The sequence below is a fragment of the Hippoglossus hippoglossus genome, chromosome 17 (genome assembly GCF_009819705.1).
Source record: "Hippoglossus hippoglossus isolate fHipHip1 chromosome 17, fHipHip1.pri, whole genome shotgun sequence".
Classification (NCBI taxonomy): domain Eukaryota; kingdom Metazoa; phylum Chordata; class Actinopteri; order Pleuronectiformes; family Pleuronectidae; genus Hippoglossus; species Hippoglossus hippoglossus.
In genome coordinates this window covers 1722696-1740901 of record NC_047167.1, presented here as the reverse complement: position 1 = coordinate 1740901, position 18206 = coordinate 1722696, and the positions used below count along the sequence as shown (strand labels likewise).

At 41.9% G+C, this 18206-nt stretch overlaps 1 protein-coding gene across 3 annotated transcripts; it reads left to right on the top strand.

Moving 5' to 3' along the window:
- Positions 1-2040: 2040 nt before the first annotated feature.
- si:ch211-153l6.6 (cyclic nucleotide-gated cation channel beta-1) lies at positions 2041-17758 on the top strand. Of its 3 annotated transcripts, none has more exons than XM_034612776.1 (7): positions 2041-2179; positions 11448-12590; positions 12923-13137; positions 14741-14950; positions 15918-16483; positions 16850-16941; positions 17628-17758. In XM_034612776.1, exons 2-7 carry the CDS (start codon positions 11577-11579, stop codon positions 17718-17720), a joined length of 2190 nt encoding a protein of 729 aa, XP_034468667.1. In that variant the 5' UTR covers positions 2041-2179; positions 11448-11576; the 3' UTR covers positions 17721-17758. The 3 variants fall into 3 exon arrangements, with proteins under 3 accessions (XP_034468667.1, XP_034468666.1, XP_034468665.1); XM_034612775.1 differs by lacking the exons at positions 2041-2179; positions 17628-17758 and adding exons at positions 5685-6007; positions 17366-17574; XM_034612774.1 differs by lacking the exon at positions 2041-2179 and adding an exon at positions 5687-6007.
- The last annotated feature ends 448 nt before the right edge of the window (positions 17759-18206 follow it).

Genomic DNA, 18206 nt, shown 5'->3' with positions numbered 1-18206 from the left:
CAAGTGTCTGTGCATACTGAAGTTGTGATTCGTTTTGAAGGTTATGGCAGGTTACAGTGGCAGATTTGACATACATTAGTCAAATGTAACATGATCAAATGTTTGTCTGACTTGATCAATAGTTTCTTCACCATCAGAATATTGCAAAGTCACTGAAACATCTAGCTTTGTTTTAGAATTCAGAATTTGAATTAGAAGGTGACTCTTGACTCACAGTCATTGGTTGTAATTAATGTTCAGCTGAGGTGAATACACACAAGTAGTTTGTGTTTTGAATGATGTAATTTACTACTAGACCTTCCTGCTCCATGTATTTAAACGTCAGATTAAATAGAAACAAAAGCCATCATACATTTTCTGAGAGGAAAAAAAACAACAGTGTAACCTGCTCATACACATTTGTCAGCTAAACCACAAGATACCACAAGCATGCTGATGGTGCTGAAATATAATCAGGTCATTATCTGAAAAGAGTACATATTCACTTTGTTCTAATTGTAAGTGATCATAGTTTAGATCGGCCCTGTGTGGCTGTGTGGAACCTGATGTTGATCTTCATCACCTCCATCAGGGAGGTCGTCTTTTCACCCAGCTGTCCATTCGTTCGTTGATTGATTTTTATGTTCTAACTGAACAGATTTCCATAAAATGGATACACAATTTTCCCAGAGAATAATCTTGAAGGACATATATAATATCTGAGTGAGTGAAATGTAGTGCAGCTTGATTTAATTTAAGGTAACTTTAGGGCCTTGGAGGAAATAGTACATGCATTTATTGGATGTATATTCGACATTTAACATATGAGGAGGCTGTACTCTGTAAAACGTACGAAACAGGAACATATAAACAATAAACTAGATTAGATCAACCCAATCTAATGGCCAATGCTGTTTTGGAGAGTCTCTATTCATTTGTGGTTATGTGTATTACTCAATTTCCCAGAACGTAAATCAATAGAGTCAATGCAAATGTCCTCAATCTCATATTCTGTTTTGGACGACAAACCTGCAAATCTCAAACCCCAAGTTCCAACAGGCTGTATTATTTATTAAATATTATACATTACAACTATTGTATTGTCTTCCAACTTTATGAAGATGATGGGTAATAAGCGTCTGAGTGTGCAGACCCACATTAAAGTCAGCAGTGTGGAAACATTTAAAGTGTGTTTGTGTTTAACACTTTTAACACTTAACAAACATATACACTTCATCACAATTTGATGAACTTGTTTTCATCTTTTCTGCCCTCTAGTGGTGATAACAAAATAGACCTGAGCAGATAAAGGTTCAGGGACAATGAGCTCTCAGAACCACTGAATCTCTTTTTTCAACATGCAACTAAACCTGCACCATAATTTGTTTGTTTGTGTATTACATATTTGAATGTGGTTTCCTGAGGCTAATGTCTAGTTCAGTTCCATCATCTGTAGCATACTACATTGCTGCTACATCACATTTTTGTATCAGTATATTACATAACATCCTCACTCCCACACAGCATTGCATGTTAATCAGTGTGACATCAAAAACAGCAGCTCATGTCATATTTGAAACACGAGGACTGTAATTCTGCAACGACATTACACACAAAATCACAATGATGCAATGAGCATTCTGTACAGACCCACAAAACAGACACACACTGAGTCTGTGCAGGAGATTATCAAGTTGAGTTTCGACGTCAAAAACCCCACTAATCCTCTGAAAGGTTGGATAAGACGGTCGCAGATGACAGATGTGTGTGTGTGTGTGTGTGTGTGTGTGTGTGTGTGTGTGTGTGTGTGTGTGTGTGCGCGCGCGAGAGAGAGAGAGAGAGAGAGAGAGAGAGAGAGAGAGAGAGAGAGAGAATTGTGTATGCTTGTATCCATCCTATATTAAAGTGTGCCAGTGTGAGAGTGTGAGGCTGAACATGTGTCTGTGTCGCAAATGTCCCTAAAGCCGCGGTTTTCTGATTGGCTGCGGCCCACCCACACTCAAAATGTACCCCAGTGGCACTGAGATGTGTGCATGAGAGAGATAGAGAGGAAGAGAGGAGGGAGGGGAGGGACAGAGAGGTTATAAAGGGGAAAGAGACGAATAATATAAGGGAGTGGAGACACACATTGATATAGAAACACAGTTCATAACACTTAAATACCACTGTAACCAGTGGCAACCAGACGCAGCAGCAGCAGGTAAGGCACATCTGTCTTTATGTTTTCTGTGCTTGTTTTAAAAGTGTGAGACCTATGAAACACATTTATAAGACAGTGTTGTTGCTAAAGAATAAATGTTAGAGTTAGGGTTAGGGTTAGTTAGTTATTTGAGAGCATGTGGCTATTTTTATATGGGCAGGAAATTGTTCAATTTTGTTTTTTGTGGGTTGTGTGTAAGGTCAGCATTACAGTTATGATACCTATGTTGATGCCACCATGTTACAGCCTGGTGTGTATTTTATGTAACACTCAGTAATCCAGTCCAGGTATGTGATCTATTCATTGTGGAGTAGTCTGAGAGCTGGCATTTTATATTTATATTACTCTGGGGTGAACCCAAACAAAATCTCAGATAAAACTTGAGAAAGTTTCGACAGATGCTCAGCTAAAGTCTGTCCCTTAGTGCACACAATGCATGGCATTGTTTTGTCTTTACATCTGACACATTCAATTTAAATCTAGCAAAAAGATCACATCCATAGTCATAACATTATATAAGTAACATCGATTGTCAGAGTTTCTTGTGTTTGTCTGTGCAGAATCCAGAGCAAGGTCCTGTCTAGAGCAACACTCACCATAAAAGATGGAGCTGTCTGTAGTAACAATAAACTAAGTAGACCTGGCAGCTTTCACTTTTATGGACAATATCCCTGAGCATCTCACGCATGCAGCAATTTTGTTTGTGTGTGTGTGTGTGTGTGTGTGTGTGTGTGTGTGTGTGTGTGTGTGTGTGTGTGTGTGTGTGTGTGTGTGTGTGTGTGTGTGTGTGTGTGTGTGTGTGTGTGATCAGTGAGAGGAGGAGTAATTATTTTAATGGTAACTAGTTTGGATTTGAAAGTGTGTTGTAATATTTCTACAATTGATTAAACTTGCATCGTACTATAATGTCACACCACCATTTTTACATGGATTAATACAAGGCTCAAAAAAGCTGTGGTAGTCTATGATGGAACTTGCAGAACTCATTTGTATTTGTGTCACTGCACAGTAATACCTGCAACACATGGGGGCGGGGGGGCGGTGGGGTGGGTGGATGTGCATTTTTTTGTCCCATGGCTTGATTGATCTGTGTGTGTGCAATACAGGAAACACTGGTGATGTTCACGCAGAGTGACCAGAGGAGGAACATGTGTGTGCGTGCAGCTCGGTGGCTGTGACCTTGTCTGTAGGCAAAGGAGAAACACATGTAATGATTTGCATTATTGGAAAAAATCTACCACTATAAATACAGTCTCAATATAGCCATTTCAAAGAGTAGGATTACACCAATACATAATCTAGTCCGGTCACACCCACGGGAGGGATGGACATCTCTCATTAGAAATGTCATCACTTGGTGTTTTGATGGTGGTGGTGAAGAGCGCTATGTAACATGTCGCTGGTGACTTTAAAAGTCACAGCATACTGTAGGATTCACACCTCTCACAACATGTGGTTACTATCTTTTTCCATAAATAATTGGTTCTTTGATATGCCGGAAAAACAATTTGCACCACAGGTTCCTTGAGCCCAATGTGATGCTTTCATATTGCTCATCTCATACAACCAATTATCTGGAGCTGGAGACTGCATAATATTCAACTCTTTGGCTGATTAAATGACTTCAACCATAACATAACTACCACATCTCACGATCATTGCAGATCTGTTCATACTGAATTCAAACTCTTCTGTTTGTGCAGCTGGTTTGGTTAAGGAGAGTTTGTCTGAGGTTGGAAGCAAATTGAGCCAGATCACGGGCTGTGGTATTATGTCTTACACTTCAGTGGAGAAGAAGCCACACATCAATGTCATCAGCCTTCCCTGTTTCCACAGAGTTTCCAATTCATTACCTACAGCTCTCATAAAACACGTAATAGATCTCTAACTTAGTGTTTTGTGTCGTTGCTTCATTTGAGAGCTGTGTACAGTCTGTGTACAACAGGGAGAAAGGCAGAGCTCAGAATAACGCCTGTCCTTCAGGTCACAATAATGAATCCCCATCACCACCACTCAGGCAGCTGCTGCTACAGATTGAATCAAATTCGGTGGAAAACACTGGTCTGACCTGTAGCCAAATGTTTTACCCACACACTCCAAGGACAACGGTTACAATTTCCCACTTTTAGTGACAATGTGTAATCCGTAGCAAGAAACTAATCCATTCTTATCTAGGGGTTAAAAGCAGATTGTCGCCAGATTAAAGGCCAAGTCATTACATAAAGAGTCTAACTTGGTGGCTGTTCAATAATGATTTTGTATCAGAAGGTCACATGTGGGTTTTGCATCCCATAATGGCTGCCTCTCTAGTCCTGTTTATCTGTCTGTATCTCTTTCTCCAAGCTTTAATCTTCACTCACCCAGTCGTTCCTTTGTTATATGAGTGATACTGACAAACTTACAGTTACAGACAAATAAGGGAGGGCATCTGAATTTATCAGATGCCCTCCCTTATTTGTCACTGACCCTCAGGTCATCATGAACCTTGCAAGGCCAATGCTGACATTGGGTCAAGTGGGTCTACACCTCTGATTTCTGAGGTGGGCAGCCCAGCAGCTCCCTCAAAAGCAAAGCACTGTAATGTATGTTTGCAATTGACATTTTTCTCGAGAGCAATACTATCTCCGTGCTCAGCAGCATCACTGGGGCCAGAATTCATTTGCTTCTGGACAGCATGGTCCCCCACCTCACTCAAGTCCACTTCAGGACATTCTGGATGGAAGAAGACATCCACCTCAAACTTCACTTTTGTTGAAGTCGTAAAGTTGCACTCTAAACTGTCATCTAACATTTGTCGCTCCATTAGGTTGTGTTTGTAAGACTAAGCAGTGACTTTGTAACAGGCAACCATACTGAAAACTGCACACCGTGCGTTATGAGTGTAAAAACCCCAAAACAAATTAAAATTAAAGTATGTTGTGTAAGTAAATAACACTGGGTGTGATACTGTGTGGTGCTGGATTCAGCCCACAATGGGAGTTGTCCATGCGGGGCCAAGCCTTTAAAGATATTAACATCAGGAGCGGGTCCTCTCTACGGAGGCCGCCATGCTTTTTAGAATATATAGTAGCCCAGACTGGACAAACTAAACACCTTTTGAGTTTTTATGAGAACTGAAGGTTTCCACAGGTTCTCTGTCATGTTGGGAAGGGGAGGGGGAGGTGAGGAGTATTCAGCTGCAACGTGAAGCTTCACCTGTAGATGTCACTAGATTCTACACACTGAACATTTACCATAGGAACATTAGTTTTGGTTGTATTGCATTGTCGTACAGTGCAATACAACAACAACAACTTCAAAGGGGATGGAATTGTGACACCACTGCGAGACATGTTTTACAGTGTTATAGCCTGGAGGGCGGGAACGGCCGGATGCGGCATGCGCGTGATGATAGATAGATAGATGGATTGAGAGAGAGAGAGAGAGAGAGAGAGAGAGAGAGAGAGAGAGAGAGAGAGAGAGAGAGAGAGGTGTACAATAGTCTGCCAATATGGATTTTTCTCTTCTGCTCTAATTCACCGGAAAGATAAGAGGACAGCTCAATACATCACCCCCCCTCCCTCCCGCTCTCTCTCTCTCTCTCTCTCTTTCTCTCTATCTCTCTTTACCTCTCTCTCTCTCTCGCTCCGGTCCTGTCACTCTCTACCTCTCTCCACCACGCACGCACGCACACACGCGCCGCCGCTGCCAGCCTGTATGCGACCCTCCTCGCGCCAGCGGGTGGCCGCCTGGCTGCTCGCGCTGCCGGTGGGGACAGGTGGAGAGGAATGCGCGAGCCGCGGCCGCTTGGAGATGATCTCGTTCTGGCTGCTGTGCTGGAAGCTGTTGGTAGGTAAACAAACCAGCGACACATGTCAGCGGCGTCTTTAGAATGAAACCCCAGTAACAGCCCTCCTCTTCCTCCTCGTGCGGCGGAGATTTGGGGCCGTTATTAGCGGGACACCGTGTTCGCCCCGCGCGCGAAGCTTTGGCTCAGCTCGTGATACCATGAAGCCCCGGTGTCTTGGCTTCTGCGCGCGCGCTTATCTGTCACGATTTTGGTTCGATGCCCGATTTTATGTAACACACTGGGCTCAGCTGTCCTCTGAAGGAACCGAGTGCTGTAGCATGACAGATTCTTATTAATATCAGGATGTCAGCAGAATAGAATAGACATCATTTAATAGTGAATTGTTGAATGCTAGCTGATGAGGCAGCATGCTGCTCATTCCCCACCCTCCATAAAACACATGGTGCCCGAAGTTGCTCTATAATCCTCTCTGACAGACAGACAGAGAGAGATAGCTGATGGAATGATGCTGATTATTCTGTCTCCAGATGTTGATGAGGGTGGGGGGTGCAGACAGAGGTTTGAGGCCAGCAGTGAATTCACCTTGAAGCCAATTTAGTGTGGTTGAAGACACTGGTCTCATATGTTTTCAATGGGAATATGAGGAAGTTGACAGGGTTGGAAAGGTCCACCGATGGTTCCAGTTCAAATGAAGGCAGGCCGCGATCAGAAGTGTGTGCAACAACACTCCAATTCTTCTCCATCTGCTGTGACGTCTCTGAAGAATTGGAGATCAGATGTATTGAGAATTACATCATTGAATGACCACAGATATGCACTGTCACCCTCATGTTTTACCATCAGCTGTTTGTTTGAATGATTTTTTGATAGGTCCAAATAAATACCATTCAGAGTTGAGTGGTATACTGTCAAGCACACAACTGCTGTGTAGTTTGTTGTATGAGAGAACGATAATCATAACCACGCCTTCAATTTAAGGTTAGATGAGAGGCAGACAGATGTTGACTGTTAGGCGCGCTTGGTCTTCATTTGTTCTTAACTATTATGGAATAATGACCAGATAAGCCCCTCATGTACTGGAATCAGATTTGTTTTGACTGCCACATGCTCTCAAAATCTCTAACCTGGCAGAATGACAAGAGAGAGATTATCAGCCAGTGTTAGATTAGGGCAGCAAAATGTCCTATGATGGACTTTTTGAGTGTAGCCTGTAATTAAAAACATTATTAATAGCTCCATTCCATTCTGCTGTGCCAGTCCCAGCACTCTTGTTCCTGCTCTGTGCAGGTTGGCTCACCGCTATGGCTAATAAACATCAATGAATGAAACTAAGTTGTAGGGATATTACATACATGTAGGCTGTTCCTGCTGTCATGAGAGAAGGTTAGTTACATTTAGCTGTTTCCCTGCACTTTGGCAAAATTTGGAGACCTAAATGATGTGCTTTCAGAGCCAGATTTTGCCAGACTATTGCCGCAGTTTAAAAATTTGGAGAACACCCACGGGAATTGATTGTGCCTGGCAGATATGTGTTGTAACAGGCAGTGAGTTCGGACCGGGTCACACCAAAAACCAGATGTGCGCTAGACACATTCGATTCCTGTCATGAATTGATCACCTCACACAGAGTTCCGTCTGATTAAACTTTGATTTCTGAAATCCCCAGTGTACAGTGTATGTGTGTGAGAGGGATACAAGCTGGAACTGACTCTCAATATCCATATTTTTACATAACTGCCCGATGACATAAGAAGCAGAGGAAGGGCACAAGAGGTCGATGGCAAATTGAATAATACTCATCGTGTGGCATGCTGTTGGCTCACATAGCCAGGCTAGCTCCTTTAGCTTATGCTTCCAAACCCGCACACGCTATTTGTGTGTCCCTCCTGCTTGTTTGCAAGAAGATACAGTATAACCCTGATAACCCATGGTTTAGCTGTGTTTGTGCTTTCATGCTGACTCACTGCCTCTTAAAAAAACTGCCACACTGTGCACAACTGTTTCAACAAGCCATTGTTACATGATTCAAGCTAGAGCAATGAAACAAGCTATGTTGATGTTTTCTTGACCAGCATCAGGTAGTGACACATAACTTAGTACATCATCACAGTAATGTATTTTCTCATTAACGAGTAGTCTGATTACAATAAAAAAATTCAGGGCATTACAGTCAATAATCCCTGTAAAGCTGTTACTTTAACATTAGATGGAGGCTTGAATTCAGTATTTTCAGGCTGGAACCTCTCAACATGGCACAGGAAAATGTGAATCCTGGAAATTCCGAAGTTGTCTTACTCACCTGTTGTTTGATTTTAGCCTGCTAACAGTAGTAGTAGTATATCTACGTTCAAATGTAACAGTTTTGTTGAGAGATAGAGGGGGTATTAAGTACTGCGAGGTAAAGAACAGTCTGATGTACGAATAACCTGTAAATCTGGAATAAGAACAGGTCAATTAACCCAGTTCTCAAGTAACTTGCCAAATATTGTTCCTGACATATAAACGGCTATATTGTTATTAATTATAACCACTTTGTGTCATTGTTGTAGTATCTCAGAAATTCTAGGAGGAGGTCTGCACGGCTTTTTTCCCCCTCCTGTGGGGGGCGAACACCCTGTCCCTACCCTTCCTCTGACTGTCTTGTACTAATTCCCTTCATTGAATGGAGGGAAGGTTTCAGCATGAAGAGTGAATATTGGTTAGAGTAAGGGGTAAACCAAACAAAGGCAGGTGAGGGGCAGGTCTTTTCCCATATTGGTTGAGGAAAAATTTAGTGGATGGCTAGCATAGGAGACAAACAGGAGGACTCCAATCAGTCAAAACAACAGCCAGGAGTTGTGTCACATGGAGGTGCTTTAGGTAGGACAACAAACCATAAGTTACAAATGTAGCCATAGACCGGCACCCACACCAGACCCTAAACACCACTAACTTTTACCAGAATCACCTCAAACAGTGCGGAGAGAGTCTACGCATAAGCACCACAAAACTGCAGCTGAGTGCTTAAAACAAACCCCAGGCTCAGGCTTTGCAAGAGGCCAACAGTACAACATAGGGTAAAGAATCACAAAGATGGAGGGAGACAACAGCTGCTGTTACAAGATACATCTGGGAAGATAGAGTAAAGCAAAGGTATGAGTAACCACTTACGATGTGTATCTTTATGTGAATATGAAATTACCTCTTACAGGCTTTTTGTCTTATCTCAAAGTGCAGGTTTAAATTGGAACATCCTTAATGTTAGACGGCCTTCATTGTCATCGATTATGATAATAAACGTGGTTAAGGTTGTGGAATGGTCGTTAAATAAAGAAACAATACTGACTATCGGTTTCACAAAGGAAATGCTCAGCAGCAAAGATGCTAGATCAAAAAATGGCCATAAGGGTAGTTTTGGAAAGTGATGACTAGAAACCATAGCTGTGTTCGCTCCACCTTCAGAAGACTGGCCACAAAGGCTGGACCAAAACAAGATGGTCTGGTCTATTGTGTCACTCGCTTGTCTCAATCTTATCGTTGCATTGTTCACTACTTGTTTAGCTTATTAACTTCATCACTGGCATGCAATGAATCCTGGGATCGGTTAGCCCGAGAATGATCCAAGTTGGTTCCTTTGTTGCTTGGGAATTGATGGACACATTTGTCAAGGGGAAATGAGAGAGTATAATTGCACCACTGTGATGCAATCGCTGTTCAAATGCAGCCTCCGAAGGATGCCGCTGCTAAATTGGGACACAGTTTATGTTGTTGCTAGAGAAGACATTAAGGTGTGGCTCTTGTTTTGTCAGATTGTAGAACAGATTTTGGTGGATAGTTCACAACCAGCCTGACATTGTTGAAGAAGAATGCCCTTTGAGTGTTACCACTACACTGTGTTGGGCATGGATAACAATAATAATAAGGTGAACCTTTTCTACATAGTTTATCTATCTTTAGGATAGCACACACAAAATGTGTGTTAATAGGAAAATTAAAATGTTTTTCTGTTGTGACCACCATAACGAATATACTGTGTGTTATGGTGTCTAAATAACAAGTTGAAAGAGATAAATTGCTACTTCTTCAAACACTGGCCTCAAGAAACAATTCTGTGACACTTGATTGTAATTAGTCGGTAGTTTAAGAAACCATTTTGTTTTCACTCAGTCACCACAGAGAAGCTCTAATCCATGTGCATGAAGAAAGCTGGTAGCATGTTATAGGTGCTTTAAAGCTCAACCTTTTCATAAATGATCTTATTGAGTCCACAGAGGCTGAGGTATGTTCTGCAGTCATTTTACTGTAGGTCTTGTGTTTGTCAGTGTTCTACACTGAGACAGGTCAGTAAATTCAGTATAAATAAGGCAAGTAAATGATGTGAATGATATGTGATTAATCTGATCCTCCTCCAAACACTGTGACTTAACTGAAAGGAAAACTGATTTAGCAGCTTGCCTGCCTCTGCATCTATACTTAGCGTTACCATAGCAACACCTCCCATCTGTCACCAGCACATGCCTGGAACGACAGACCATAATAATCTGCTGGCCCACTCACAGCCAACGCACTGCCACCATGGTAACAATATGAAGGTTTGATTTTAGCCCATCAAACATTTACAAGCCATATACTGTGCTTTAATCTGCTCTGCTGTGTGTATGGGGGTATGTACTGTAGTGTTATTGATGTGCCTGTGTGCCTTAACAGTTGAAGGTGTATTGATGTACATGTGCCTGTGTGTCAGGACTGGATGAATGTAACTTTAGAATACACAACAAATCCAGTTCTATTCTGAAAGTGTTGTTATACTCTTGGTTTTCCTAAGATCTTGTCATTGTCATTGCTCGTTTCTTTTATTGCAATTTCTTTGATATCATTTAATTTTTCTGTTATATATTCTGTCTCTCACTATCCTTTTATCTCTGTTTTTGTCTCAACCGACTGATAAGTAAAACCTCTGTTTGCTATTTGGTACTGATAAGTGAACAAAAACAGAAACGCCTCAGCCATAGAAGTAAAGACCTGAAAGATGCTAAATTGTCCACAAAGCTGAAGTACAGAGTTGTGTGACACAATAATAATAATAATTTTATGTACTATTAATATAATAGTGTTGCTAAGTGTGGCTCTAAAAAAGATGAAAAACTCAACAAAAAAGTATGATATATAAAGTTAAGTTCATGGGACCTGTGAAAAACTTGACCCACCAAGTAAGAATTATGAGTTTGTATTTGACAAAACCATTTCAACTCAAGATACCTTTTTGGAACTTATACAATGGATCATCATCAGCTGATTGAGTCTGCATCGCTGTCTCAGAGCTTCAAGGGTTCAAACTGTCTTCTTGTTGATAATTATATTTCAGTAAAAACCATATACAGTTAATCCATTACATATTATCACTCAGAAGTAATTTTTTTCCACCGAATAACATATTTCCTATTCATTTGAGTAATAAGCTATATTATATTGTTTATATTAATTAAAATATTTCCACAGAGAGCCACAGCTGGTTTAAGGAGGACAACAGCTGAGCTAACTGACGGTAACCTCGACGACGGTAGCTCTGGCAACAGTCACCCTGCGGACGATTCTTCCACTCCCACACAGCCAACCGATCCAGTTACCATGGAGATCAGCTCATCACCACCACTAACAGACCTGCAAAGAGACAACCTATTTAGCTGCCGCAGCCATGAAGTGGAGGAACTCCATTACCCAGAGTTCCATGGGTTGGAAGAAGCTGCAGAGGGGGAAAATGGAAAAAGAGATGGAGATGAGTGTGACTATCTTGTTTTTGAGATAGGAAAACACAGAGTAGTGGAAAGTGAAGAAGGACAAGACACTGAGAGACGGGCAGAGGAGGAAGAAGATGGAGGAAGAGGAGAAACCGAAGGAGAGGATGAAGGGAGAGGAGAGATAGAGGGAGAAGAAGGGAGAGGAGAAACAGAAGGGGAAGTTGAAGAGAGAAGAGAAATAAAGATAGAAGACGACGATAGAGGACAAATAGAGGGAGAAGATAGAAGTGAAGAAGAGACAGAGAACAAAGATTGGGGGAGGAGAGAAATAGAGGGAGAAGACGAAGGGCGGGAAAAAATCGAGGGTGAAGATGGAGAAAGTGGAGAAACAGAGGGAGGGATGAAAGAAGATGCTCTGTCAGAGTTTCTCTTCATCTCTGGCAGTCCACTGCTTCCCTTATCATCTGAGCCCCTGACTGTCCCCTTGGAGCAGCCAGCAGCGGCGGCCATGTCGCAGGATGTGTGGGGTCACGACCTTGTCAACACAGATGACCTCAGCGAAGGTCACCTTAGCGACTGCCTCCAGGCCGAGTTGGCTGTTGTGTACTCCGACAGCGATGCCGGAGACGACCAGTGGGCAGCTTTCACAGCCACTGAGGTGTCATGTGTCGGAGAGAGCAAGGAAGACAAGAAAGTAGAGGAAGATGAGCAGAGGCAAGAGGAAGAAAGGGAGGCAGAGCCAGAGAGTGGAAGAGAGAAGCAGAGAGAGGAGGAAACAGAGGAGGAGAGGAGGGGAGGCCAGAATGATGAGGAGGATGATGAAGAACTGATGAGGAGGAGAGATCTGTTCCTGCGGTCTCCTTCTGCCAGCTCCACAGCCAGCTCCACAGACCCTGACAGGAGGGTGAGCCATTTGTTTTTTTTTTATCTTTGAGTTACATTTGAGTGAAGCCTCCTTTTTTATAAGTAACTACATTTGATTATTAGCCAAAAACTTTTTCAGATTCAGGAGACTTTGTGCCCCAGTAACCACAGAAATTCAATCTGGATTATTCTTTAGCACACAATTAATATATCCAGTTGACTTATTTCACCATGTTTATCAGGTCAGTATCAGTAGTCTTGGCTGGGATTCATATCAAAACATATCAAACATTACAAACAGTCTACACTCAAAACATCTCTCCATGTTCTGTAAGTTTATTCATCCTAACCTTGCTCCTCATCTCCCGTCAGGTTCCTGCAGATTTCTGTGTGCACCAGAAGATGCGCAGTGACAATGTGTCCACTGAGCATGTAGACTTTCTCTTGGCCCGTCAGCAGTGGAAAAGGATGGAGGAGGAGGTCAAAGGTCGGCCCATCCCCAAACCAGGGCTCAGAGCTCAGGGGAGCTTCCAGGGCACCCACACTTCACTGTACCCCCCAACTCGCAGCCCTCGACTCAAACACAGGTAGAAAATTCTTGAGGTAGTGACTGATTTAATGTTTTACTGCTTTTTAGGATTTATGATGCAGTGTCCCCTCTAAACATTCCTGTTTGGAATGGGCTGGGTGCTTGGCCAGTGGTGAAGCCTCTTTATAAACAGTCTATGGGTGATGCTGGTTGCAGGCTTCATTTTGGAATTAAGCCACCGGAGGACTCATTCCACTGAACCCTGAAGCCGTTCCACCACAAAAAAAATGTTCACCTGTTAATTCAAAGTTCAGTGAAGCGCGAATCAGTACACAGAACCCCCAACTGGAAAATCAGTTGGGGGTTGATGCCGTTGTCGTGAAGGCGCCAGTTGTCTACCTATCTTATGAACACTGCCTACACTTGCTACAGAGCGCTGGTTGCCTGTTTGTCTAAATGACACCAAATTCGACACTGCACTTCCTTGGGCCCTTAACAATTCACATTCCATCTCTGAAGCAGATAAGATAAACAGATTTTGAGATATGCGAGCCGCATATAGTCCCACAGATAGAGATTTGTGTATTTATTTGACAGATTCATGTAAACATAGACAAAAACGTAATCAAAGTAGAAATGCAAAATTCAGTCCAAACATAAACAGCAATTTTAATTATTACGCCAAACAATGTATATGCAATATATACATGATTAAACTCAGATAGTGTGATATTAATTTAATATATCCCCATAAACAGTATAAAATTCATGCTCTGCTTCAGACATACTAAAATGTCAGATACAGTTTTACTGTTCTAAATAACATGTTGGTAAGGAGCTCTGCATGCAGCCAGTTGCTGAGTATTGGCTGATGTTATTAAAAATCATAAATCCCAGTTTTCCCCAGAATGAGCTAATAAAAGTGTCACTGCTGGTTATGAACACTTCGAGCAATATTCTCTTTTTCAAGAAGCCATCTATGCAGCTATTGAAACAGGCTGCAAGGCTTCAGTTTGCTGTGCCCATATGCCACACAGTTTGGCCCATGACTGACATATATACACCATCTCAAACAGTTGTGTGCCCATAGATCGACCCCATTCCCATCCACCAATCACAACATTCAATGCACAGTTTCACTGTCTGTAATTGTCTTGGCCATTCAACGCTCTTGTTAACATTTGTCACTCTTTACTTTGGTAGTGAACCCAAGTCTTCATGTCTTGTTTTTCACTGTTTTGTCAGGGTTTTATTTGACCAAAACAATAATTGATCAATTGTTAAAACAATCAGCAGATTAGTGAATAAGGCACATAATTGATAGTTGCAGTTGTAAATTGGTACATTTCCATCCTCTTGTATTTGTCCAAGAATATTGAATATCAATATAGATTTGAATACAATGTTTTAAATCAAAAGCGTTAATGTTGGTCTGATGGAAAATTTTAAAAAAACACCTTGATGCATCCACACTTGATTGTGCTTCTTCTATAACATCATCATTTGCATGCATATGATTTAACATTACTAATGAGCAGAAAGACACACACAAAAAGAATCAATGTCAAAATCTTTTCAAAAAACTTCAACTCTGGTGTCTTGGTGTTTGTTGGTGTTTGTTTATCTTAACTTAAGCTTGGAATGCTCTTGTCCTTTATAAGGGAGATCAATCCACCAGTTCCCAGGGAGCCCCCACTCTCCTCCACCCTGTCCCCCAGTTCAGAGGACTCAGGCCTGGATGACTCGTCATACCGCAGCCCCCTGGAGGAGCAGGAGAGCGCTGTGGAGAGAGAGATCCGACTGACTCTGGAGAGAGAAGAAAGGCACCGTAGAGAGAGGGGGATGATTGCACAGGGTCTGATTATACCCAGGTAAAATAAATCAATCCACCATCACAGTTTTTTGCTTTGTCTTTAGTAATGTGTAGGCCTCTTCTGGCTTCAGGTTAATCCTGTCCAGCAGTATAATTCATTAGACACCCAAATCAACATTATTATAGTCATTATGGATATAATATCATCACCAGTTGAACATCAGCTGTAGCTGTAGCTGCAGCTGGTCCCATGCTGTTCAATGATCTTAGCTCAATTGGAAGTTCAATCATCATATATGCACAACATGCTTGGAAACAGGACCCAGGTTCTGTGGGATAAACTGGTACTTGCATGTTTGCATAGACAGTATGACTATGATGGGTTTAATAATACAGATGTGTTTGTTTTAGTGGAGCTGCTCCTTAATGTAACTAAACCACACTGGCTCTAAATCTGAGCCTTTATGACCTGATGAAATGATGAAATGTATTTTTGCACAGTGACACATTATCATAGTGATAGAGTTGTTGCTTTACAAAGAGTTTCATTATGTGCAAATCCAGCAGACACTGAACAATATTAGCATTCATTTAAAGTCATGCTGGTCACCTAACAACTGCAACTCCAGTATTCACCATCTTTTAGCGCTGAGGAAAAGATCTGGACTTTGAGCTCCACTATGATCACCAAGGAGTAGTGGACAGTGGATTTGTCAGAGCTTTTTCTGAAAACTTCTGTTGCATGTCTAAGATAATTTGAGAGAGGCATGTATAGAAACAATAAGCTAAAAGAAGCATAAGCACAGCAGAGCAAAGGTGTACAATGGAGTTGGCGATTTCATCCTTTGTTAAAGTTGTATTACTACCAAACCCTCTATATAGGAAATATCTAAAGATCTAACTGTAAATAAAACAAAACTAAGAATGTACAGTTACATGATTCAAAAATGTAATTTCCTTTAATGGTTGAAAAGGATAAATTGAGCCAAAACTAAACCCTTGTGATGTTTCTGTTCTGTGCTCAGACCATCCAGCCTGCAGACAGGACGATCTCCACCACGACCTCCCGCCTGCCGCACCCCTACTCTGTCCGTCTCCCCTTCCCCTCCCTGCTCCTCCTCCCTTCCCCGATCTGTCTACCATGAAATGACAGCTAATAACGTCATCATACTGGAGCCCGACTCCTCCAGCTCCACCTCCAGAAACCGCCTCATCTCCTCCACAATCGGGGGTCTTTCCGATTGGCCGACAAGCCTGGATGTGGTGCCCTCCACCAACATCATTGTCGTGGAAACCTCCAACTTAATCATTCGCAGCGCTTCTGAGTTTTGCCTGAGCTCCACTGCCCCCGTGACGATGGAAACTCAGGAGAGCACTTTCTCATCCAATCCGTTTTTTAAGCTGCGCTCCATCAGCAGCCAGTCACTGGTGGAACAGGAGATCAAGATAGTGAGGCAGAGGGAGGAGGAGTGGAGGAGGCAGAGGGAGGAGATGTGGAAGAGGAGAAGGGAGGAGGAGTGGAGTAGAGGCAGAGAGAGGTACGATACTGTGCTGGTGTCTCCGGGCCTGAACGATAACATCAGTTTCAATGGTACGTATTGTCCACAGGTGTAAATATTGGAAATGAACTTTAAAAGTATGACAGAACATTCCAGAAATGTGTTTGTTATCCGTAGTTGTATGCAAAAGATTCACTTTCAGGCCTGTTCATCTTTTCAATTTCAGAGTCTTTTTCAAATTCTATAAATCTACTGTTACAAATAGCACAAGCAAATGTACTTCACAAGTTTGCAAATGATGGTGTGATTTACCCTTCACTGACTGGTACGCTGTTGTCTGTCCGAGGAACAGAGCTGTGTAGGATGAGTGGGTTGTTTTGTTTCTCTCTCAGGATACTCTCAGGATATTTCCTGGTGTTATGTAAATAGTCTTTTTGATTATTTTACTTTTAATCCAGTGCCAGAGGTTCCAGACAGATGTGTTTCCTCCCCCTCATCCCCCTCCAGAACCCGCAAAATGGAACGATCCAGTTTGTCTTGTGACCACAAGGTTGGCTTACAAACACACACACACACACACGCACACACACACACACATAGATTCCTCCTACTCCATATACCAGTCTATCCATCAGGATGAAGATTTTCAGTCATTGCAGCCTCAGTATCAAAGCAAATAGGGAGTCTGTATGTCAGGTACTGTATATCCATATCTAGTTACACTGAGTTTTAAAAGTACTTCAAAGTAAAAGTGCAGCATTCCTGATACACCTGATTGCATGACTTTTGCACTGTACACTAAATTGTTGCTGATTTGATTTCACTGTGTTGGATTGTCATGTCATATGTATATGCTTAAGAACATGGCATGAAATTGTTTTTGCAATTTCCTTGTTGGGTAATTGATTTCTTCCTTTATTCATTCATTCATTTGTTACCTTAATTAATTGTGAACTTTCTCATTTGTTAATCAGTTGGACTGATTAATACTTTAATCCATTAGTTCACAATTTAGCAAATATATACATTTTTCAGCTCATTTTTTCATCTACCCATCACTCCTGCATCCATCTCCCCCACAATTTCTCCAACTGTCCCATCCTCTGTTCATTTGGCTTTTTCAAAATCCATCCATCCATCATCCATCATCCATTCATCCATCCATCATCCATCATCCATCATCCATCCATCTAACCTGGTTCCAGTGGTTTAGCTGAATCTCCCCCTCCCTCCCAGTTCCCTACTTCCCTCTCTTCAGTGCCTCAACGACAGAACGCGATGGCGCAGCGATGGGAGGCCTCCCTCTTAGCCAATCAGAAGAAGGATTGAGCAACAACAGCCCTCAACTGTCAGCCATTTAAAAGCCATAAGGAAGTCCCACAGTTGTTTTATTCCTTAGTTTGTTCATAAAACAACACACATCCCTGTCTGTCAGCAGCCACTGTCTACTGCAGTGCTTGTCAGAACTATGGGTGAGAACCAGCGGGTTAGTCTGTTTTTTTGTGGGAGAACATGTTTAAAGAGAAGGTTGGTTTCACAGATAAAGACTTTTTAACTAGTCTGTGTTTTCATTATGTTTTTTGTGGCTGGAATAAGACAAGTCCTGCTGTCAAAGTCAAATGGAGTTTTTACTGTCTGAAACAGTATGACAATAGAACAGCCTGACATGTCACAGTTTGAACTTTTTCTTTATTTATAATAGCTTTTGTGGACTTCTATGGCACATTCTTAGGAGGTGTTTAGTTATAAAATTACAATTAAAATAATACTACAGTTTTTGACACACAGGTCCATATTTTATGGAAACTTTGGAAA